Consider the following 23,759-nt stretch of genomic DNA (forward strand, 5'->3'; position numbering starts at 1 on the left):
GTTCATGTTCAAGAGTTAACATGGTTTCGCGAAGTTCCTGTTTGGGATTTTCGAAATAAGCACTAGTGTCGCAACCTAATCTAGACAAACACTGGGTAATATCGTTCTCGATATCATCGTCTTCTTCTACTTTAGCTTGTTCTTGTTCGGTGTTTATTTTTGATGTGATATTATCAAGTGAAGTTGTAGGAGTAGCGAAAAGTAAATTTAACGTAGTTTGGCCAGGCTGAAGTTTTTCATCGTTATCCCTACAAAAATAAGTGTTCAGTAGATCAATAACATTCGTGAAAAGTTTCTTCGACTCTATTTGGATTCGTTCTTCGGGTACATCAAGTAATCTGTTGTCTGGCTTCGAACTAGTTGTGCCGGTTGAGAGTTCTTCTCTAAGCTGGTTTTCAAAAAGGTAAGTTTATCTAAGCATATTTGATTATCAATCGCGGGATCATAATTATATTTGATCGAACTAAGTGCATTTTGTACTTTTTCTCTTTTTAGGGTTTCTCGTAAGATCGATTTCTTCCGAGAGGTTTGGGCGCCTTCTTCGATTTGAATTTCCCTGGCGTCAAGCTCGTAGTCGAGCTCTTCTTCGTTGAAGAAGTCAACACGAAGATCGAAAAATCGTTGGTGGAGTGTGTCCGTCCATCCTGGTTATAGCCTGTGTGCTATTATTGCTCATTTCGTGAGCGTGCCGTGAGTGAATTATGAATGACTATGGTTATACACAATATATGAATGGAAAATATCACTATGAAAATAAATGAGCGTTTTATTTAATTATATTTTGGAAAGAAAATAAATCACTTCAATCGATAGCCTCAAAATAAATAAAATTTACTTAGAATTTAGAAATCGAATCGAGATGAAAATCACATCCGTTTCTATTATCGCTAATTCACAGAACAAACTATTAGTAGTGAAAGTAAGCGAAATTTTCTCAAATTCAAGGGTAATCACTGTAACGGAAGGAGATCAGCGAGTCTCTCCTAGCTACGAAGAAAATGTGAAGCTAGTTCACATTTTCTTTTTACAAGTAGGCGCCAATTGAAACTAGGCCTTCGACTAGCTCAGGACTCCAGCCAATCTCAGGGTCGGCTCGTCGTAACTAGGAAATCACTCACTTACCTGTTCGATATTCGCTTCCTCCCACCCCTGTTACAACCCGTATTTCAGATATTTCGGCGCACGCAATAAAGTTAACAAAATCTTTAAAGGGCAATTCAAGTTATTTATATTAGGAAAAATCAAGAGAAACTATAAACAGACAATCTTATTTATTCACAAAAATCCCCAACTTCTGACTTACTGCTATTCTGCTGCTGCTGCGGGTACCCGTAGATGCTGCCGGACACTTCGGTGCTGGATCTCGTTGCCGTGGTACCACGTGGACTCGGTCGGCACGGTTCCGACCGGGATGGCGGACGCCCTGGTTTGTCACGCTGGACCTTGCCTGCCTCAGGCTTCGAGATAAACTCTGGTTTAGCCTCGGATTCTTACCGACGACTCTGGGAGGGTTTGGTATGGAGAACCGCAGTTCTCAGATCTTTCCTGAACCGTGTGTTGTCGTACGGTCAGGAAATGTCCTTCGCCGTATGGTGACGGACGGCGTGTCTTGAAAGCCGTATGTTAACGGACGGCTGTTCGGTCTTCTTGGGACGCGGGCACTTATTTTGGCTACGGTGCCTTGCACTACTTGCACTAGTCGCCAGAGCCAAGGTCCAAAACAGAACCGACACTTGGTTGGCGGGAAATGTGTTGGCGGGTAAAGGGCGCGCACAACTGCCGAACGACACTCGGACGCGTTCCCAAGGGGATAAGAGGCCGGCCCATTGGTGCGTCGGTCTTTTATCACCTCCTTCGGTAGGACCAATCGGTGACGTCGGCTGACGTTGTGATTGGGCCATGTATTCTCCACAGTGTTTCCGCATGTGGCGCGAATTGCGTCTGGTTTGTGTCTCGGCTTCATCAATTTTCTAGCAGTGAAGTCAACCTACACTAAAAATATTCTCTATTCTCCTATTCAAATTTCAAAGCCCAATTAATTTCAAATATTATTCTAATTTAATGTAAAACAACATCTTTACTGCGTGTAAATTATCATTTACTGTCATTTTGTATTCAGGGCAAAACTGCTACCGAAATACCCAAAATGCCAGTTGTAACCGAGTAGGAGGTTACACCATCGATCAGCACATAAGGTCACTTGGGTACCTCGAGTTGGCCGAACAGAAAATCAAATTGACCACATTTGCATCAGCCGAAAATGGAGAAGGAGCCTTCTTGATGTCCGCAACAAACGAAGCGCAGACATTGCATCTGACCATCACCTCGTCTTTGGCGAAATACGACTGAGAGTTGCGCGTGTCCAACGGCGCGAGGAGAAAGTCGGGTGTCGATACGACGTCCGCCGGTTGGAGAATCCAGAGGTGAAAAGGGCATACGTTGAACAGCTAGAATCCCGAGCCTCGGAATTACCGAGAGACGGAACAGTCGAAGAACAGTGGTGTGCCAAGAATGCCTTTATTACGACGAGCCATGGTACTCTCGGTAAATTGTGTGGAAGAAGAAGTGAATGGATGTCGGATGAAACTTGAAGGATGGTCGATGATCGAAGAAAGGCGAAAGTCGGAATTGTGCAGGCATGTACCGGGTAGCAGCCGCCCGCTTACGATGTGCGGAGCTGGAAAAGGCAGTTAAACGAGCTTGTAGACGAGGCAAGAGAGCCTGGACAAACTCCCTAGCCGAAGAGGGAGAAAGAGCCGCCACCAATAAAGATATCTGATTACTTTATGACATTTCTCGCCGCCTCAGTGGTGCAAAGACTAATGCAAGAATGCCGCTGAAAGACCGAGCAGGTCAGTTATTGATTGATCGAACAGAATAGCTCAAACGATGGACTGAGCACTTCGAACAACTCTTCCGAGTCACGAATAGCGATGGCCAACAAAACCCGCAGCTCGAAGCGCCAACAGTAAGCCGCATAAATGGCGTCAACTCGGAAATAGAAGCGGCAATCAAAAACATGAAATCCAACAAAGCACCTGCGATCGATTGCATCCCTGCTGAAATGCTGAAAGCCGACCCTGCCCTGTCAGCACCAATGTTGCACCGTCTTTTCGCTGACATCTGGGATACTGCAACATTCCAGGCCGACTGGATGCAGGGTATCCTCGTAAAGGTCCCGAAGAAAGGAGACCTGACAGAGTGCGGTAACTAGCGAGGCATAACGTTGATCTGTACAACCCTAAAAGTACTCTGCAAAGTGATCCTGAATAGGATCCAGGAGAAAATCGACGCTACACTCCGACGGCAACAAGCTGGATTCCGATCCGGACGATCATGTGTGGACCACATCACAACGCTACGTACTCAAACAGCAGCAACTGAACTGGTAGATGCCATACACAGTGCTCTTGATAATCGAAAGTTTATGGGAGTGTTATTTTTAGACCTAAAACAAGTTTTCGACCCGATTGACCACGCGATACTTCTTAGAAAATTGGATACCCATGGAATCAGGGGTAATGCGAACTTTCTTCTTGCCGGCTACCTAGCCAACAGGAAGCAGTACGTCCAGATAAATCAGGTTTCTAGTGACCTTGGAGACCTGCCTGTTGGAGTCCCTCAGGGTATTTAGCAACCTAGGGCCTCTCCTCTTCGTCTTATATGTGAATGATTTGCACAAGCTACAATTAAAAGGTAAACCAAGGCTGTTAGCGGACGATACATCGTTGTCATACGAACATAATGACGTCGGGACTATTAGGGGCCGTTCACTAATTACGTAAGCACGATTTTGGAAATTTTCAAGCCTCCCTCCCCCCCTGGTAAGACAAAGTAAGATTTTTCAAAACCCCCCCTCCCCCCTAGTAAGATGTTACGTTTTTTATTCTTTGAGAAATTGACACTTTTTTTAGGTTTTATCTCTAACACTTTACCAGCATTATGGCACTCGTGTCAGAGAAATTGACACGTTTTTTTCAAAAATAGCATGAGAATATTAAAAATGTAACATACTTCAAAGCAAAGCACTTTTTAAGTAAAATTTAAAAAAAATATTTGAAAAGCACAATCTATATAAAACTAGCTGATCCCGTACGAACTTCGTTTCGCTTTAAATCATTGGTACGTCAAAATGAGTTTAGAAAATGAATTCGAAACATTCTTTCGACAATTTTGGGGAAAAAATTCAGCGATCTATAATAACGCCAATATCGCAAAAACATAAATCAGTGGATATGGACGACCCCTTTGGCCAACCCCTGACCCTAAATTTGATAACTGTAATGGATTGCTCGTCTCTCAAAACACTCATGTGCAAATTTTCATCACAATCCAATGTAAAATAAAGCCAATATCGCAAAAACATTTATCAGTGGATATGGACGACCCCTTTTGCCGACACCTGACCCTAAATTTGATAACTGTAATGGATTGCTCGTCTCTCAAAACACTCATGTGCAAATTTTCATCACAATCCAATGTAAAATAAAGCCAATATCGCAAAAACATTAATCAGTGGATATGGACGACCCCTTTGGCCGACCCCTGACCCTAAATTTGATAACTGTAATCGATTGCTCGTCTCTCAAAACACTCATGTGCAAATTTTCATCTCAATCCGATGTATAATAACGCCAATATCGCAAAAACATTAATCAGTGGATATGGACGACCCCTTTTGCCGACCTCAAACCCTAAATTTTATAACTGTAATCGATTGCTCGTCTCTCAAAACACTCATGTGCAAATTTTCATCACAATCCAATGTATAATAACGCCAATATCGCAAAAACATAAATCAGTGGATATGGACGACCCTTTGGCCAACCCCTGACCCTAAATTTTATAACTGTAATCGATTGCTCGTCTCTCAAAATACTTATGTGCAAATTTTCATCACAATCCAATGTAAAATAAAGCCAATATCGCAAAAACATTTATCAGTGGATATGGACGACCCCTTTTGCCGACACCTGACCCTAAATTTGATAACTGTAATCGATTGCTCGTCTCTCAAAACACTCATGTGCAAATTTTCATCACAATCCGACGAAAAATAACGTCAATATCGTGAAAACAATATTTGTCTTGTATGGACGACCCCCTTCAGAAGGGGTCGTCCAAAAATCTAAAAACATTTTTCATCATTCCTGGTCCTAATGAGCATCCATGCCAAATTTCAGATCTCTAGCTCTTAAGACGGCTGAGTCTATAGAGGACAAACAAACAAACAAACAAACAAACAAACATACAGATAATTGCTTTTTATATATATAGATAACAGATGAAATGTCATAAACGATTAAAGAAATCATTATTCATGACATGTATGGGGTAGCAATAATTTTCAATAAATTTCCACAATCGAATAAAAGATATAAAATCTAAATTCCGATTTCAAAAAGAGGGATCAGGTTAGCACAATGTACCCTAAAAAAATTTTATGTTTTTTACCTGAAAATCATAAATATCATTCTATACTACTAGAGTTGGCGCAAAAATGTTTAACGACAATCACGTTGTCAACTAACCTAAAAGCTCAGACTCATTCAGTGGTAAGCGATAAAGTTTAGGATTTTTTTTTTGGTAAATCTTTTGTAAAATTTAGAGTTGGTAGTGTCTATCACTGAAAAAACTGTCTAGAAATTCATTATTTAAAGCGCCTTATATTGATTTTTAAAGATTTTTTCAGAATGAAGTCATTTTCAAAATATGATGGATTCAAATCGTGGTGTCATAACGCGCCATTTTCCTTGTTTTTTTTCTATAAATTTCTCAATTGAAAAGATTGTTATGATGAAAAGCGAAAAGCGACGATCTTTTTAAATAATGTGATTTAGTGTTTTTATTTTGAATTGTTTCTCTATAAATTTTATAGAACCTGTAATTTTGTTTATTAATTCAAAGACACTAAAAGATAAATAACATAACATCAAAATAAACCAACAAATAGGTAGTGAGTAAAATAAGACCTGAGTAATATGGTTTCGTATGGCTGTGGCTGTAATGAACTTTTAATGTAATATTTCTTACGTAAGATTTTTGGAAACCCCCCCTACCCCCCTAGTAAGAGATCGTAAGCAAATGTGAAACCCCCCCACCCCCCTTATGTGTTTACGTAATTAGTGAACAGCCTAAGGCCCTCATTGGCAGCCCTTCTTGTTTTCAATTGTGTTTAATATTCGGAGCGATTTCGTATTTCGTTTTCGTTTTAAAAATCGCGATTCGTTGATCTACGTGTTGTTAACGATCAATTGTTTTATTTGTGAGTGAAGTTTTCGGTCTACGATCAACCTTCGATCGTTAAATTAGTGTTGTGTTTCAGTGTCAGTGATTGCAAAAACAATACCTCACCACCTCCAACCGCACAAATTTTTCGGGTGCAGCGACATCTAGCGGCAATTTTTTGAAACTGCTTTTGTGGGCAACATTGAAGCATCTACTCGCAGTAATCCCCTTCAACTACATAGCCTACCGAAAGGCGTTTTGCACGTTATCCAAACATCGCAACTATGGAAAAAAGTTGTGCAAAGTGCTCTCTGGCTATTACTAGCATCGACGCTGTGGTCTGTCGCGGATATTGTGGTAACATATTTCACATGACGTGTTCTGGCGTGTCACGCGCTATGATGGGTTACTTCACGACTCACCGGAAAAACCTTTATTGGATGTGTGACAATTACGCGGAGTTATTTGATAACTCCCATTTCCGATCCTTAACGAGTCAGGTGGACCAAAAATCGCCTATGTCAGCTCTAACGGATGCTATTAACAGTCTGCGTACGGAAATAACCACGATTGCAACGAAGTCTGTCTCGTCGGTCTTGTCTCCGAATCTCAATCGATGGCCATCGTTTGGGGAGACCACCAGGGCCACCAAGCGTCCACGAGTAAACGATAACGTCAATCTAAAATTAGCAGAATGTCAATTCGGGTCTAGACAACTCAGGCAGAACGATATACCTGTGTCTGTCTGTGAGATACCTAGAAATCAATTCTGGCTTTATTTATCGCGCCTCCAACCTCTCGTAACAAATGAGTCCATTTCTGCAATGGTGAAAGCAAACCTTGGACTGGAGAAAGACCCAGAGGTCGTCAAACTGGTGGCCAAAGGAGCTGACACCAGCAAAATGTCATTCATCTCTTTCAAAGTTGGCCTCGACCCAGCGTTGAAGAACAGTGCGCTTGACCCTTCGATGTGGCCAGAAGGGCTAATGTTCCGAGAGTTTGATGATCACAGTGCTCAAAAATTTCGGAGACCAGCCGCTGTGAACCCAGTTTCATCACCGGTAGTTCCGAACCCTACAACAACTTAATCACCGACCAACCTTCCCCGGGATGCACCAGCGAAAGCCATAAGGAAACCCCTGCCTACCCGAAACAGTCGCACCATCGATCAGACCTTCTTTTCATCACTCACTTGTATCCTGCCATCAATGCCATCCCGGGCCTGTTTTCGCGGAAACGGTAGGGGTTTTCCGAACTCTACTTGCAGGCAAGTATTCGAACTGTTCACCAATCTTCGTGCCTGAAGCTTTTTTGGATTTCAGTACTACTCCCTCTTCGGTTGCCAGTGGCGACGATCAACATCAATCTCGAACGTTACTCAATCAACCTACCCCGGGATGCCCCTGCGAAAGCCGTAAGGAAAACCCCTGCCCACCCGAAACAGTCGTGTCATGGATCAGATCGCCTTCACATAACTCACTCGTATCCTGCCATCAATGTCATCCCGGGCCAGTTTTCGCGGAAAAGGAAGGGGTTTTCCGGACCCCACTTGCAGGCAAGTACTCAAATCAACCAAGCGTTTTCCTGCCTGATGAATTTTCGGTTTACAGCCATGCGTACCCTGCAGTTCCCAGCGTCATCGATCGATTGTATTTACCTCAACAGAATCGGCTGATCTTCAATCAACTTTTCCCGGGATGCACCTGCGAAAGTCGTAAGGAAGACCCCTGTCCACCCGAAACAGTCGTGCCATCGACCGTTTGCAAACGTTCTTCAAACCACTCTCTCGCATCCTGCCATGAATGTCATCCCGGACCTGTTTTCGCGGTAAGGGAAGGGGTCTTCCAAACTCCACCCGCAGGCAAGTATTCAAATAACCCTTCAGTTTTCCTGCCTGAAGTTCTTCCGGATTTCAGCACGGCTAACAGCGTCGACGATCAACTGAATTCACCTCAACAGACTCGAATTAGCTTCAATCAACCTACCCCAGGATGCACCTGCGAAAGCCGCAAGGAAGACCCCTATGCACCCGAAACAGTCGCGCCATCGATTAGACAGTCTTCACAGCACTCAATAGCATCCCGGGCCTGTTTTCGCGAAGTGTGAAGGGGTCTTCCAAACTCCACTCGCAGGCCAGTATTCCAATTTTTCATCCATTCCCCCTTCTGAAATTGTTTCGGATTTCAGCCACACGCGCGCCGAAGTCATACCAGTTGCTAACCCTGATGACTTAACTAATTGTTTCCTGACGGTTTATTACCAGAATGTCAGGGGGCTAAGGACAAAAACGAACGACCTTAGAGCTGTCGAGTTACGACTATGACATTCTGGTATTGACAGAGACATGGCTGCGGCAGGATATTCTAAACAGTGAATTATCTACAAACTACTCCATCTTCAGATGTGACCGGAGTGATTCTACAAGTCAACTATCCAGAGGTGGTGGAGTACTGATCGCCGTCAAGGAAGTCCATCAATGCACTACAGTCTCCATGGAGGATTACGATCAACTCGAGCAGGCCATTGTGCGTATCAAACTACCACATCGATCAATCTACGTTGTTGGTATTTATGTCAGGCCGTTATCCAGTCCAGGTGTATACAATGCACACAGCAGTGCCATCCAAATTGTATGCGACAAATTATCGAACGTGGACATTCTTCTTGTGTCAGGCGACTACAACCTTCCACACCTAGACTGGCACTTTGATGATGACGTAAACGGCTATTTACCCACGAACGCTTCAACAGAACAAGAAGTTGCGCTGACCGAATCAATTTCCGCTGTCGGGCTTGTTCAAATGAATTGCCTCAGAAATGCGAATGGCCGAATCCTTGATTTAGTCTACGTCAATAATCCAGATTACGTCGAGCTTATTGGTCCACCCGTACCACTTCTGAAGATAGTCGAACACCACAAGCCTTTCATTCTACACTGTGACATGCAGTTTACTCTACCAGTCTACGACAACGTTAGAGAAAACGCTACTGGCTTTGACTTTAAAAGGTGTGATCTCGGCCTGTTGAATGATAAGCTTTCGACAATAGATTGGACCCAAAACCTGAGTTGCTCTTCTGTCGATGGAACAGTGGATGCATTCTATGAAGCATTGAACAACTTATTCCACGAATTTGTACCACGTCACCATAATACCACGACCACCGTAAGCCGGCAACCTTGGTGGACATATGAGCTCTGTAACTTACGCAACAGACTCCGTAAAGCCCGCAATCGCTTCTTCAGTGCCAAATCCGAAGAAAACAGCAATAGTTTACGAGTCATTGAAAGCGAATATAACGATCTGCTTACATCGACTTATGCGGCGTACCTGGAAAGGCTGCAATCAAACCTAAAGGAAAATCCGTCATCGTTTTGGACTTTCATCAGGACTCAAAAAACTTCAAAACGCATCCCGGGTAACGTGGAGTATAAAGGACGTGTAGCATACACAGCTGAGGAAGCAGCCAATCTGTTTGCAGACTTCTTTAAAAGTGTATTCCGTACCGCCTCTCCTTCATCACATCCTGAAAGATTTCACTTTGTGCCTACGTACGACGTGACCGTTCCGAACTTTCGTTTCTCTACCGTAGATGTATTGACAGCACTTAATAGTTTAGACACTACAAAAGGTCCTGGAGTTGATGGTCTAACACCATTTTTCGTGAAAGGTTGTTCGAGAGCGCTGGCTGCACCAATTACGCTGATTTTCAACCGTTCGCTAGCTGAGGGTACGTTCCCGTCAGCATGGAAGACTGCTAAGAAGGTACCAATCCACAAGGCAGGAAGTATTCAACTTGTTGAAAACTATCGTGGAATTTCGATACTTTGTGTTCTCGGAAAGGTCTTTGAAACGCTCGTCCATCGGTTTTTGAGCAACGCGTCAAAACCATTGATCAGTGAATTTCAACACGGCTTCGTTGAGCGACGTTCAACAACGACAAATCTAATGGACTATATTAACACACAGTTCCCTGCAGTTGAATCTCGTCGCCAGGTAGACTCCATATATGTTTAGATTTTTCAAAAGCGTTCGATCTAGTTCCACATACCCATGTTATCGAGAAACTCTTACATCTGGGCTTTCCGAGGTGGATAGTTGAATGGTTGAATTCGTACCTGTCAAATCTTCCGAATAATAGCTTCCATCGTAGATTGTATTGCCTTGCAAAATGATATCGATCAGCTCCTGATGTGGTGCAACGAAAACGGAATGGCCGTTAACATTAAGAAATGTAAAGTAGTTTCATTTACTCGGTGTCTGACTTCTATCAAATTTAGCTACGCGATTGGTTCGACTGTCCTTGAGCGGGTTAGTTCTATTCGTGACTTAGGTGTGGTAGTTGATAGCAAACTAAGATTCAACGAACATGTTTCACTAACTGCAGCTAAAGCATTTTCTGTCCTGGGCTTCATCCGTCGCAACGCAGCATTTATCACTGACGTTTATGCTCTCAAATCTTTATACTGCTCATTGGTGCGTAGTGTACTTGAGTACGCAGTGCCAGTTTGGGCACCGTATCACAAACTAGAAAGAGTCCAAAAATACTTTATACGATTCGCCCTTCGCCAGCTTCCTTGGACTAATCCTGCTAAGCTGCCACCGTATCCTTCACGCTGCTTGTTAATTGGCTTAGAAATGCTTTCAGCTAGACGCCTTATATTACAGCGAATATTTATATTTGACCTTCTTACGAATCGTATCGATTGCTCAGCTTTGCTTTTAAATATCAATATTAACATCCCTTCCCGTAATCTCCGAAACCATGTTGGACTTGTGTTACCATTTAACAGGACAAGCTATGGATACAACAATCCACTCAGTACTTGTATTCGAGCTTTTAATGTTGTTTTTGAATTGTATGACTTTAATATAAGTAAGAATTTCATTGTGAATAGTATTAAGAATTTAGATTAACATTCAGTCTGTACGAATAATTTCGAAGACGAAGAATAAATAAATAAAGAAATAAATAAAGGTAGTGAAGACAGTCGAGAAACTGAAGAGAGTTTGAGTTTACATGCAAAAAAACGTTTGATTCACAGGTTGTGAAGAATCTTATGGCCCGGGATAAGCCCAAAGTGCGGGCATTCGCGTATGGACTGTAAATAAAATACGAGTAAAATGGTAAAATGAAGTTTAATAGTTATTATTCAATCCCAGAAAATTTGATGGCTATCAAAAGAAAACTCGAATTTTGCGAATCAATAATGTGTGAGGCAATTTCATCGTGGACACCCTTTAAAAATGCTCTTCTACCACAAGTTATGGTTTGCTAATGATAGCTCCTCGTGGATTATAGAACGTGCTTAAAATAAGTCTTTCATTTACCAAATGGTCCTAGTGATTCGAATATCAAAACTTACACGTAGAACTCGTAAGGGACACATACATAAGCAAACGCAACCATCTCTCAGATTCAAGATTTTTTTTTTGCTCAGATTTAAGCTTTTCTTTCACGTGTTTTTAAGCTATCTCCAAATCTATCAAGGCAAACAAAACTTAAATCTGATAAAAAATCTTGAAAAACGGATCCATTAACACTTAGCAAAAAGATGTTGATCACACGTTTTATAGAGTAATTGTGTAACGTTGCATACTCCTGGGTGACCCTACTTTAGGCCTAGAGCCTAGTTTGGTCCTAAAACGCCAAAAATTGGCAAAAAATTCATTTCGCTATCAGAGATATAAGATACTCCTTTGCGAACAATCAACTTATAAACATACTTCGTCTTATTTTCAGTTTGTCCTGCACAGTAATTTAACGGTGTTAAGACATGCCGATTTTGGTGAAATGATACTAGGTAGATGCCTTTTTTTGTCGCTAGGTGGACTTTTGGTTCGTCCATAAAAAGGCCTATATTTTTCGATAATCCATGAAAAAATCTTTTAGAACTGCTGGAAATCCTTAGATTTCGGTCATCGATCCGTAGATCTGGTCACGCAGGCACTAGGCAGTTTCTAATGAACTTTTGCAACACTCAATTTACATTACCTTTAGCTTCGGCCAGAAGAACATTTACTACTAGAACACAAAATATCACTTCTTTCAGCATAATTTTCGTGGTGTTGCTCGATTGCAAGTTAAAAAATAACTGCAGATCGTAGAACGGTATCATGTATAAGCATGATGTTAAAACATCTGAGCGCGAGAGTGTTTCGCTGATTTCTCTCTACACTGCGCAGAGCATAAATGATTTTTTTTTGTCTTGAATCAGTCTTGTGCCGAAGATTTTGGCGCCGGGTGTTGGTTTCGGGGATTCAATTTGCACAAATGAACCACCACCAGACAGAATACCGATAAGATGAGTTCAAAAGTTATCAATGGCGACAGGGAATTCCCCATGTTGATCTTCAAACATCTGTTCGTGGTTCAACTTTTTGTTGTTTGATTCATGTGTTTTTGTGGGTCTCGTATCGCCTAGTTTTTTCACATTTAGTTTGAATTAGTCGTGGAAGCTATTTTATGATTTTATAATTGCTAATTGAATTTTTAATGCTTTGAAATCGTTTGTTACAGTACAGTACTGAGTAAAGTAAATGTGAAAAAAGCTTCAACGTCAAGATATTGGCCAGACACAGGTTTTGCCCTGATTTAAGTTTAGAATGCTTACATTTTACAGACTTTCAAAATTGTGTAATGAAATCAAAATTCATGCATAGGATATGATCCGTAAGTGCCAGATTATACTAGAAATCTCGCTTGTATGCATTAGTATTTCACCAATTATTCATTAAAACTTTTTTTTTTTGAAATTAGATCGGCACGGTACATGGTAGGAAACAGTTGAATTGTTCTGAATTCGAAAATAGCCCGAATACAAAACCTCACAAATAAACCCACTTAAACATCACCTAAACATGTACCTAAATAAAATTTATGGGCGAAGGACGTTCGGATGCACCTTGGTTTTGTTACTCTCTCTATTTTTGATTTTTATCTAATTTTTTGACCAATATGTTACGCACTTATTCCTTTTAAGCAGTTAAGTCACTTCAATTGCGATCATATATGACGGAAAACACATCAGTCTTTCCCGATCAATCCAACTGTCTGACTAAATAACTATTACCTAGTAGCACATTCGATTAATATCTGTCGAGCAAATTGTTCATACACACTCGTCTGTTCTTGGTACAAGAGACATTAACAGGACATCTCTTCGTTTTCGTTTGCCAAATATAAAAGCTAAAACGTGATGAGTTGAGAAGTTTGCCCCTATGTGTTTCAATAAATGCGTTTTACGACGGAGAATGACTACCGAATTAATTCAACAAACATGTCGAATAGTTTACATCACAGTTTTCAAAAAAGGAAGTTTCCAACAGTTTATCTAATTTTACCTGTAGTATCGGCCAATAAAAATTTGAATATTAGAATACAAAAAACTATAACTTTCGCCATGACTACCACGATGCTGCTCAATCGAAAGCTATGAAGGAACTACACATTGTGAAGCATCTTTATTGATAAGAAGGTGAAACTCGAGCATGGAAGAGATTAAGCAGGAGAAGATGAAATTGCTTCTCTTTTCATTGAAACATACCTACATGATTGAATAGAGCTGCGAGCATCGAATCAGTCTTGTCGTAGCTCTCGTTCTTAGAAGTGGTCTGAAACTGAATTTTAAATCTTGTCTTTAGCTGTTTTGGTAGCACATGGCATCACGCACCGGTGCCATGGGATCAAAGGTTATCAATGAAGACAGGGGATTCCCCAAGTCGATCTTTGTGTATCTGATGGTGATTCAAGCTGTTTGTTGTTGTTTTGTTTATTCTGAGGAAGGTAAGAATTATTTGTTATTTTACTGTACAATAAAGTGTAATTTTTTTAAAAACTGACAAGTGGGATTTAATCGAAGCGAGAATTGAGTTGTTCATGTTGATAATATTGTAAAAAGAATTGCTTCATAAGAACTATGAAGTAATTCAAACGGTGCTTAAATTGGATTTGAAAATAAGAACTGTGTACTAGGAATAATCTTGTTTTTAGGATGAAATTTTTACTCAGATTAACTTGGAACATCCCTGCATGCTACGATAGAACACAAAAGAGTTGATGAGCACTAAAATTATAAGTAAGACAAACATCACGATAAACGTTCTATGATTTTCCGATTCGGCCAAGTGAAAAAAAAATTAGTGAGTACAATCTTATCGGTGGGCTGACAGGGTTCTCATAAGTAGAAATGACGAAGAATTTTCATACAAACTTTAAGGTCGTTGAGCGACCCATTAGAATTTGCCAAATTATCTGATATTAGACATGAGGCCTTCTGGCAAGCAAAGGAACGATTTAAGCCCCCAAGGTTTTGATTCCGGAATATACCCCTAAGGGACCGTTAAAATACCACGTAGATAGAAAAATGAGATTTGTGACCCCACCTTTTTAACGCCTTTCAGTTAGCAATGAGGATGAGTAACGCCAAGGCGTTAAAATCCCAGGAAAAAAAACTTTCAGTTAGCGATTTCATGTTCCAAATCACAGTCTTAATCAAACTTACTTACTCAATGATCCCGCGCCGATCCTCCGGTGCATAGGGCCGTGGTAAAAGACCTCCACTGTTGACGATCCGGAGCCAGTGTCTTCACCTGGTCCCAGTCAATATTCTCGTCGACAGTTCGGATTTCAGTGGCTAGGCTTCGCCGCCACGAGTTTCTGGGTCTGCCTCTTCTTCGATGACCTTCTGGATTCCAATCTAGCGCCTCTCTGCAAATCTCGTTTTCATCTCTTCGCAGCGTGTGCCCAATCCATCTCCACTTACGTTCCCGAATCTCGATTTCTAGCGCCCTTTGATGACACCGGCGATGTAGTTCCTCATTCGAGATCCAGTTGCCAGGCCACCAAGCGCGGATGATATTCCGCAGGCAGCGGTTCACAAATACTTGCAGTTTTCGCGTCGTTACCGCATATCGTCAGCCAAGTCAAGGTCGTTTAGTTTACACGGCAATCCTTGGTTCGGTGCACAGTCGATCGATCCAGTCAGAATCTCATCCATTACGATGAGAAAAAGTAGCGGTGATAAGAAACATCCCTGTCTCACTCCAGCAGTTACTGGGATTGGATCGGACAAGACACCGTCGTGCAAGACCTTGCACGAAAAGGGCTCGTACTTTGCTTCGATGAGATGGACAAGTTTTTCTAGGACTCCTCGTCGCCTTAGAGCCGCCCAAATGTTTTCATGGTTCAGTCGGTCGAATGCTTTTTCGAAATCAACGAACACCAGCAGAAGAGAGTCCTGTAATTCGTTGATTTGTTCAGTATGATTCGTAGCGTTGTGATGTGGTCCACATATGATCGTCCGGATCGGAATCCAGCTTGTTGCCGTCGGAGTGTAGCGTCGATTTTCTCCTGGATCCTGTTCAGGATCACTTTGCAGAGTACTTTTAGGGATGAACAGATCAACGTTATGCCTCGCCAGTTACCGCACCCTGTCAGGTCTCCTTTTTTCGGGACCTTCACGAGGATACCCTGCATCCAGTCGGCCGGGAATGTTGCAGTATCCCATATGTCAGCGAAAAGACGGTGCAACATTGGTGCTGACAGGGCAGGGTCTAACTGACCTGCGCGGTCTTTCAGCGGCATTCTTGCATTAGTTCTTGCACCACCGAGGCGGCGAGAAATGTCATAAAGTAATCGGACATCTCCATTGGCGGCGGCTCTTTGTCCCTCTTCGGCTAGGGAGTTTGTCCAGGCTCTCTTGTCTCGTCTACAAGCTCGTTTAACTGCCTTTTTCAGCTCCGCATATCGTAAGCGGGCGGCTGCTTTGGCTGACCCGGTACATGCCTGCACAATTCCGACTTTCGCCTTTCTCCGATCATCGACCATCCTTCAAGTTTCATCCGACATCCATTCACTTCTTCTTCCACAAACTTTACCGAGAGTACCATGGCTCGTCGTGATACATTCTTGATTCCACACTACTGTTCATCGACTGTCCGTCTGTCGGCAATTTCGAGGTTCGGAATTTTAGCTAATGCCCTACGCAGCAAACGTATGCCCTTTTCACCTCTTGATTCTCCAACCGGCGGACGTCGTATCAACACTCGACTTTCTCCTCGCGCCGTTAGACACGCGCAACTCTTAGTCGTAAAGGGTGATACGGTCAAAATTTGGTCAATATCAACTTGACGTATTTCTTTCAATTTTGCATTTGAAAAACCTGAACACCCCTTATTTTGAAGGTGTGTTTTTTTTTTTTTTATTAGTTGTTAACCCAGGTGGTAAATCCATTTTACGGATTGCATTCCAAGGCACGGCGAGCCACCGCGTCCCCCCAGTTTGCTACTCTGGGTCCATGGGTGCAATTGGACGACTCATGATACAATGCTAAGGAACACTGTACCCCCTACGCCATAAAGTCCACCTGGGGCCACTGACCTTTGTTCCCACCTCGAACTGTTTGACACACTTTGCTTCAATAGTGGGAGGTCATTTCGCGCTAGTGCGCTCCAAGGCAATACTCGTTTCCGAATCCTCTATCAGCATAACCTCATTCTAACACAACTCGATGCGCGGCCCCTCCTCTGACGAGTTAGGACCCGACATCTCATCGTGTGAATGAGGTCCCCACACAGCGCAACTACTAACTTTGTGAATCCAGTCCAAGATCCAGAAACACAAAGCGAGTTGTCGACGACATTTTCTCTGTTCAAACACGCGGGTAGGAGGGGTAAGCCCCCTAAGCCACGTGTAGGACTCAGACTCCTCCGAACTCCTAAGTAGTGTTGACTTAAGTCACCACTCAGCGCAACTATTCGATCTTCAAGTCGGGCGCTTGACCACCCGAAGCGCAGATCGAGCTATAGAACGCCCTCATCAGGTCACACTCGCGGTTCAGGCGCATCAATTCCCGAAACGCGTGTCGAACCCTGACACCTCCGGCAAAATGTGCCTCTCAGACACTGACGTGTAAACACGTCCCTAAGTGATCGGCCCACCATTGGCCACCACTTTGCGCATCTACTCATTTTGCGAGACGGGTCTATACCCACCGAAGCGCAAAACAAGTTGGCGATCGCTCTCCCTCCGGTCGCATCCGCATATCAGGGTCATGACCCCCCGAAAGCGTGTTGGACCATCACGCTCACACCCAAGTACTGGTACCTAAGTCGTGGGTTTGGTGTAGTTCTCTTGGCCGTACATCTGCAATACGCCGGACTTCCAGACACGTTTCCACTCTGCACCACGGGGAGGTTGAGGTGGAACTACGTCGCAGTGTGTGTGTGTGTGTGTGTGTGTGTGCGTGTGTGTGTGTGTGTGTGTGTGTGTGTGTGTGTGTGTGTGTGTGTGTGTGTGTGTGTGTGTGTGTGTGTGTGTGTGTGTGTGTGTGTGTGTGTGTGTGTGTGTGTATGTGTGTGTGTGTGTGTGTGTGTGTGTGTGTGTGTGTGTGTGTGTGTGTGTGTGTGTGTGTGTGTGTGTGTGTGTGTGTGTGTTTTTGTGTGTGTGTGTGTGTGTGTGTGTGTGTGTGTGTGTGTGTGTGTGTGTGTGTGTGTGTGTGTGTGTGTGTGTGTGTGTGTGTGTGTGTGTGTGTGTGTGTGTGTGTGTGTGTGTGTGTGTGTGTGTGCGTGTGTGTGTGTGTGTGTGTGTGTGTGTGTGTGTGTGTGTGTGTGTGTGTGTGTCTGTGTGTGTGTGTGTGTGTGTGTGTGTGTGTGTGTGTGTGTGTGTGTGTGTGTGTTGAATGTCGCTCCTGTTTTTGATTTTGGAATTCGCTCTTCAGTTGTCAAAATGCCGTCCAAGGAAGAAGAGCAGCGTTACAGAATTTTGCTCGCTCATCGCAAAAATCCGAGCTACTCGCACCCAAAGCTGGGAAAATCACAAAAAGTTGCCAAATCAACCGTTACAAATGTAATTAAGGTGTTTGGGGAACGTTGGTGACAGCCAGTAAGTCTGCAATCGAAAACAGGAAGCCGCTGAGACGACAAAGAGATGCCGGTAGTTTCAAGCGAAGCCCTAACCTCTCTCTCCGAGATGCCGCAAATAAGCTGGGTGTTTCGTCTACAACCGTGCAAAATAAAATAAAAAGTAATGGACGACGAAACCTACGACAAAGCCGAATACAAACAGCTTCCGGGACAGGAGTTTTATACGGCAAAAGGAAAGGGGTAGCAGATATTTTCAAGCACATGAAACTGCCAAACTTCGCGAAAAAAATATCTGGTTTGGCAAGCCATCTGTACCTGTGGCCAGTGTTCCGAATATCACTCAATTCTCATGAGAGACACTGAAACGTTTTCAACAGCGAAAGCAAAACCTAAATTGTCGGTTGGTTTATCTCCCAGTGGGGTAAAGATTGTGTTCGACAGCGCTGCTCCGAGAATCAAAGAAATAAAATTTGAAAGAGAGACGTTTCTTCTCCAGTTGGAATTCTCAACTAGGTAAGGAGCTACCTGATTTTCAGTTTCTTTTTTCAGTCAATAACTTTTCTTGCTCAATCACTCACTCACTCACTCGTTCACTGATCGATGATCGAATGCTGTCTGCCTGATACATCTTGCTTTGTTGTTGCTGTTGTTGGGGAGGATTAAAATAGTCATTCAAACACGCAGGCAGTACGTATGAACATATGTTTCTGCCGCTTTGCCAGAAAGTACGCAGGCAGTATGAACCGATGCAAGGCCGCATTGATTGAGTTTGAGTGAGTGAGTGAGTGGATTTTCGAATTGGTTCTTGTATCAGTCAGTGTCTCAATCACTTCTGATACACCAGGTAGTGAGCTTGAGAGATCGACTTAGATGCGAGTCCGCTCTCGCTTTTGAATCTTGTTTACATTAACTTCGCATTGTCGCTCTGCCGATTCTCTACTCGCTAACTTTCAGCTACTCAGTTCAGAGTGACGGTTACTCAGTTGTCGCCAAAACCGCACTTACTCAGTTCTGACTAAACGGCTTTTACTCAGAACTGACTAACAGCCCTTTTCGCGACAACTGAGTCGGGGATACTCAGAATGCGCGAATCATTCCGGAGCGAATTTTGGCCGTTTCTTTTACGTATAGGAATAGTCAAACCCAGTTTAATGATTAATAATGTTTATAAAAAGAATAAAAACAGTAAAATATTGTGGAATATAGTATTATATTTTCCAGGAATCTTAAACTTAATTTTAACTATTGTTGCTCTTTCATTGTGATTTGCCTCGCTGCTGCTGGTGCACATCCGAAAATGATTCGCATATCCGCAGATGAGGATACTTTCCATTATCGTGCCCTGTAAGAAAATTTAAATTATCTGATTGTTCATGAATTGTTATTTAAAGCTGATATTTACCATTAGAAATTGGGTTTTCTGAAGTTTATTGCAGACAAAAGCGATTAGTGATGGCAGGCCTTGAACAAACTGATCAAAATTTACTCAGTTGTCGCCTTCAAGCACTCAAATTCGCTGAGTGTCAATTTTCGCGTCGTCTGAGTAGCCACTACTCGGGAAAACTGAGTCGTTTTAGATCAAGCGACGGCTTCGTCATACAAAAGGCGATGTCTGAGTAAAATGGAGCCGTGCTCTGAGTATTTCAAATTTAGCGAGTAGGGAACAACAGGCAGCAGCAATCGGCTTTGAATGTTTCCAACTAGAAACCTATCATGAGCGTTTCTTCCGAGTGATTTTCGGAAGACTGCCTGTGGCTTGAAAAGCAGCATTTTCATAGCTTCCGGGACTGTCAACCAAGAAATTTACGTGAAAGAGTGCTTGAATAAACGTCTGCTGCCTTTCCTGGAGAAACACGGTTGTTCCGTACTGTTTTGGCCGGATTTGGCATCTTGCCATTACAATAAAAATGCCATGGAGTGGTACGCCGCCAACAACGTGCAAGTGGTTCCCAAGGACAAGATCTCGCCAGAGCTCCGCCCAATTGAGAAATACTGGGCTATTGTCAAGCGGAACCTAAAGAAGACCAAAAAACTGCTAAGGACGAGCAGCAGTTGAAGGCAAACTGGCTTTCTGCGGCGAAGAAGGTGGACAAGGTGGCTGTACAAAATCTGATGGCAGGGGTTTAGCGTAAGGCCCGGCAATTCGGATTTGTAAAAGCGGAAGCCTAACTTAATATTTTTCCTGAATTATTCCTAAATTTTTCCTAATTAAACTTGAAAAAGAAATTAAAATTGATTTTTTAAACAAACGATTTCACCGATTTACACGCGTTTTCCCTTGACCAAATTTTGACCGTATCACCCTTTATCTCGCCAAGGACGAGGTGATGGTCTGATGCAATTTCTACGCATCGTTTGTTGCGAACATCAAGAAGGCTCTTTCTCCATTTTCGGCTGATGCAGATGTGGTCAATTTGATTTTCTATTCGGTCATCTCGGGATACCCAAGTGACTTTATGTGCTGGTTGATGGGGGAAGTGCGATCCATCACTCACCATGCTGTTGTTGCCACACAATTCTACAAACAGCTCTCCGTTTTCACTCATCTGTCCTAGTCCATGTCGCTCCATGATGCGCTCAAGGTCCTGATTATCGGGTCCAATCTTTGCGTTGAAGTCGCCCAAATGGATTTGAATGTCACCCTTCGGAATTTTCTTTACCACGCTGTTCAGTTGACTGTGAAACTGCTCTTTCTCCTGCAAATCGGCAACGTCAGTTGGCGCATAACACTGAGCCATTGTAAGGTTTCTAATCCGTGCTCTAAATTTGGCTACGATTATTCTTTCGTTTATCGGTTCCCATCTAATCTCGTTCCCGAGTAGCATGTTCTCCTCGTATGTCAGAGTAAAGCAGGACTTGCCTGGACTGTGTCTTGTGTTCTCCAGTGTGGCCAACGGACTTCGCTCAGTCCCAAAATTTCAAGCTTGAGCCAGCGTGCCTTGTTGAAGCAAGGGTTCAAAAGCTCCAAGTTCCAATTCGTGTCCGTGTTTTCATGCTAAAAGTCGTCGCCAATGTTCCAGGTCGATCATTTCTTTCGGATTCCGTAACATTTTTTTTAATCGGGAGCAGTAGGTTGTTAGCCTAAAGTCCCTATCCCGCGACCTAACCTAGGAGCCCAGCAAAAATGAAATCGTAATAGAAATGATGATCCAAATCGACTATTGAGACATTTTCAGTAACGATCGTAAACACGTTGGTATTGAGTGATTTTCTATCATTCATTTACGACAAGCTTTGCCCAAAAATAGTTTAATCGGATAGCAGTTGAGTTAACTCGTAAATATGCCTCCAAAAAGTTGAGAATATGCAAGTTCGACATAAACGATTTGAGTGAACTGATTTACGATAAATGGGCTATCCTTTGATTGACATTCTATTTCGTCTCTCCTTTTCTTCCTTTGATCGGTTCGTGAAAAGCAAATCCCACCTATAGAGCTATAGCGTGTATCGGATCAACTGATGAGTTGGCATCGTGGTAAGATATCGGAAGGTGGACTCGGAGAACCGGAGTTCAAATCTCGGTCGGGGAATTTTTTTTTTCATATTAATCAAATTACTCAGAATCGTATATTTTGCTTTTTGTGGGGAAATCGAATCGTTTTAATCTTGTCATAGTAGTTACATCGCCTCCACTATTGTAGCTATATGCTATTCTGGTAAGTTTAATACAATCTTTTCATCTGATATATTACTTTAAATAAGGCTGGAACAAATACAAATTTCTTCTTTTGTCACCTCCCCCCCCCCCCTCTTCGAAATTTCCAAAAACCCGAAGAGGGAAATAAATAAAGTTTGAAGTATTTAATGTATAATTCGAAAAAAAAAATCAAGAATCCAAAAGATGACAAGACGAAGAAAAAACCAATTTTGGAGGATGGAAGTTAATTCACCTTTTGTATTCTTGATTTTATTGAATTTTTCGATAAAAAAATACTTGTTTTTTAGGTTTTGTGCAATGATACTGTATGCAACTTTGTGGTATACAAGTGAAATTTATTCCAATTTATTTGTTTATCTCATTTTTTTATTGTCCCCCCCCCCCCCCCCCTCGCGATGTTCTAACTCCGAGTGACAAAAGAAGGATTTGAAATTTGTTCCGGCATAATTTGCAATATAAGTAGCATCTTGATTCTTCAAGATCCGTGGTCAAACTAATAATGATCTGAAGTTGACATAAGATAAACTGTATAGAAATACTCGACTACTTAGATGCTACGTTCCCTCCCTTTTCCATTCTTAAATTTTCAATTATTTCATTGTACTTCCCCTGACCTATCATTTTGATGAGTCTAGGCCACCACCACTAGACTTGATGAGGTTCCATTGCAAAGTTGTACCCTGATTTTATGGGATTGAATGCATTTAACTCAGATACTGCCCGATCCTACGCCAATAGCATTCTTCCTCGATTCAAATGGTGTCAAAAGGCTCTTTTATGCCACACACGCGACGTACCCTCCTTAGCAGAAGGCCTAGTCTTAGCTTTGTAGTTGTTGGACGAATTTAGATACCGTACCATACTATCTCATTTCATTTTTAATATATTCTCTTTAGTCAGGCTTTACACTCGACTGCATGGTAAAAGTAATTACCATACTTTAGGCAGCTAGAAGCTCCCACAATTTGAGTACCATGTACTGATTTGCCGCCAGCCAAGGATTTATTCTCGACTGCATGGAAACATCGCATGTTTCCACACTTTGGGCAACTGTTCCGAGAATTCCTCGTTTTACCGGGTCTCGGCAACTATTCCCACAATTCAAGAACCCTGCACTGTGTCTGAGGCACCTCCAGCCAGGATTTATTCTCGACTGCATGGAACATCATATGTTTCCAAACTTTGGGCAACTGTTCTAAAACTCTCGTTTTATCGGGTCTCGGAAACAGTTCCCACATCTCGAGAACCATGTGTTGTATCTGAGGTATTTTCGTAGCTTTACTGTATTGGCATACAAACTACGCAATACAACCGGCACCTCCAGCCTTTTCCATTTGTCGACTGCATAGTAACATTTGTCACCATACTTTGTGTATTTGCTTCAAAATTTACCCGTTTTACCGGGCTTCGTCAACAACTCCCACATTTCGAACGTCGTCAGGCTGTGTCTGAGGCACTTCCTAGTTCCGTAGCTTTACAATTATGGTTAACCCACACGTACTTAATCGACACAAAAAATGGAAATGAATTTTTGTTACCATTATTGTCCTTTGACCGAAACACAAAATCTTGATATTCTTCAAAATATTCTTCTGATGTTGAACTGCTGATGGCTTCCAAAAAGTTCCAAAATAAAATTTTTATTCTCGTCGCCAATCTGTAGCATCTTGATTCTTCAAGATCTGTGGTCAAACTAATAATGATCTTAACTTGACATAAGATAAACAGTATAGAAATACTTGACTACTTAGATGCTACAATATACCTTCTGAAATGTTTGCTGGGAGGTAATGACCTCAATATAGGAATAACTTCGATGAACCAAGGACTTGTTTTCATCTTAAAACCTTAAATTCAATGTCCAACTTCTTACATCCTGTTCGATTTTGGCAACATTCGTTTTTTTTTTCAAATATACGGGCGTCTTGCTAAAATCGAACGGAGCCTGTAATAGCATCAAGAAAACTTAAGTCCATGTGAAAATCAATATTTATTCTTGAATATAGCTT

The 23,759-nt window shown here is 42.3% G+C and overlaps 2 protein-coding genes across 3 annotated transcripts in view; both read right to left on the minus strand.

The window, feature by feature from the left end:
* LOC129754634 (ovochymase-2-like) overlaps window positions 1–13,666 on the minus strand; it is a 43,315-nt gene extending 29,649 nt beyond the window's left edge. Inside the window, exon 1 of one of the 2 annotated variants that reach the window (XM_055750798.1) lies at window positions 12,223–12,300. In XM_055750798.1, the coding sequence (XP_055606773.1) occupies window positions 12,223–12,283 (61 nt within the window). In that variant the 5' untranslated portion in view covers window positions 12,284–12,300. Of the gene's footprint in view, window positions 1–12,222; window positions 12,301–13,571 lie in introns of those variants that run through there. The other variant, XM_055750797.1, reaches the window with a different exon arrangement.
* The window catches only part of LOC129754633 (polyserase-2-like), a 51,492-nt gene that overhangs the window by 21,300 nt on the left and 6,433 nt on the right, over window positions 1–23,759 (minus strand). The gene's annotated exons all lie outside the window — the stretch shown is intronic.

This window comes from Uranotaenia lowii, chromosome 3 (genome assembly GCF_029784155.1).
Source record: "Uranotaenia lowii strain MFRU-FL chromosome 3, ASM2978415v1, whole genome shotgun sequence".
Taxonomy (NCBI): Eukaryota; Metazoa; Arthropoda; class Insecta; order Diptera; family Culicidae; genus Uranotaenia; species Uranotaenia lowii.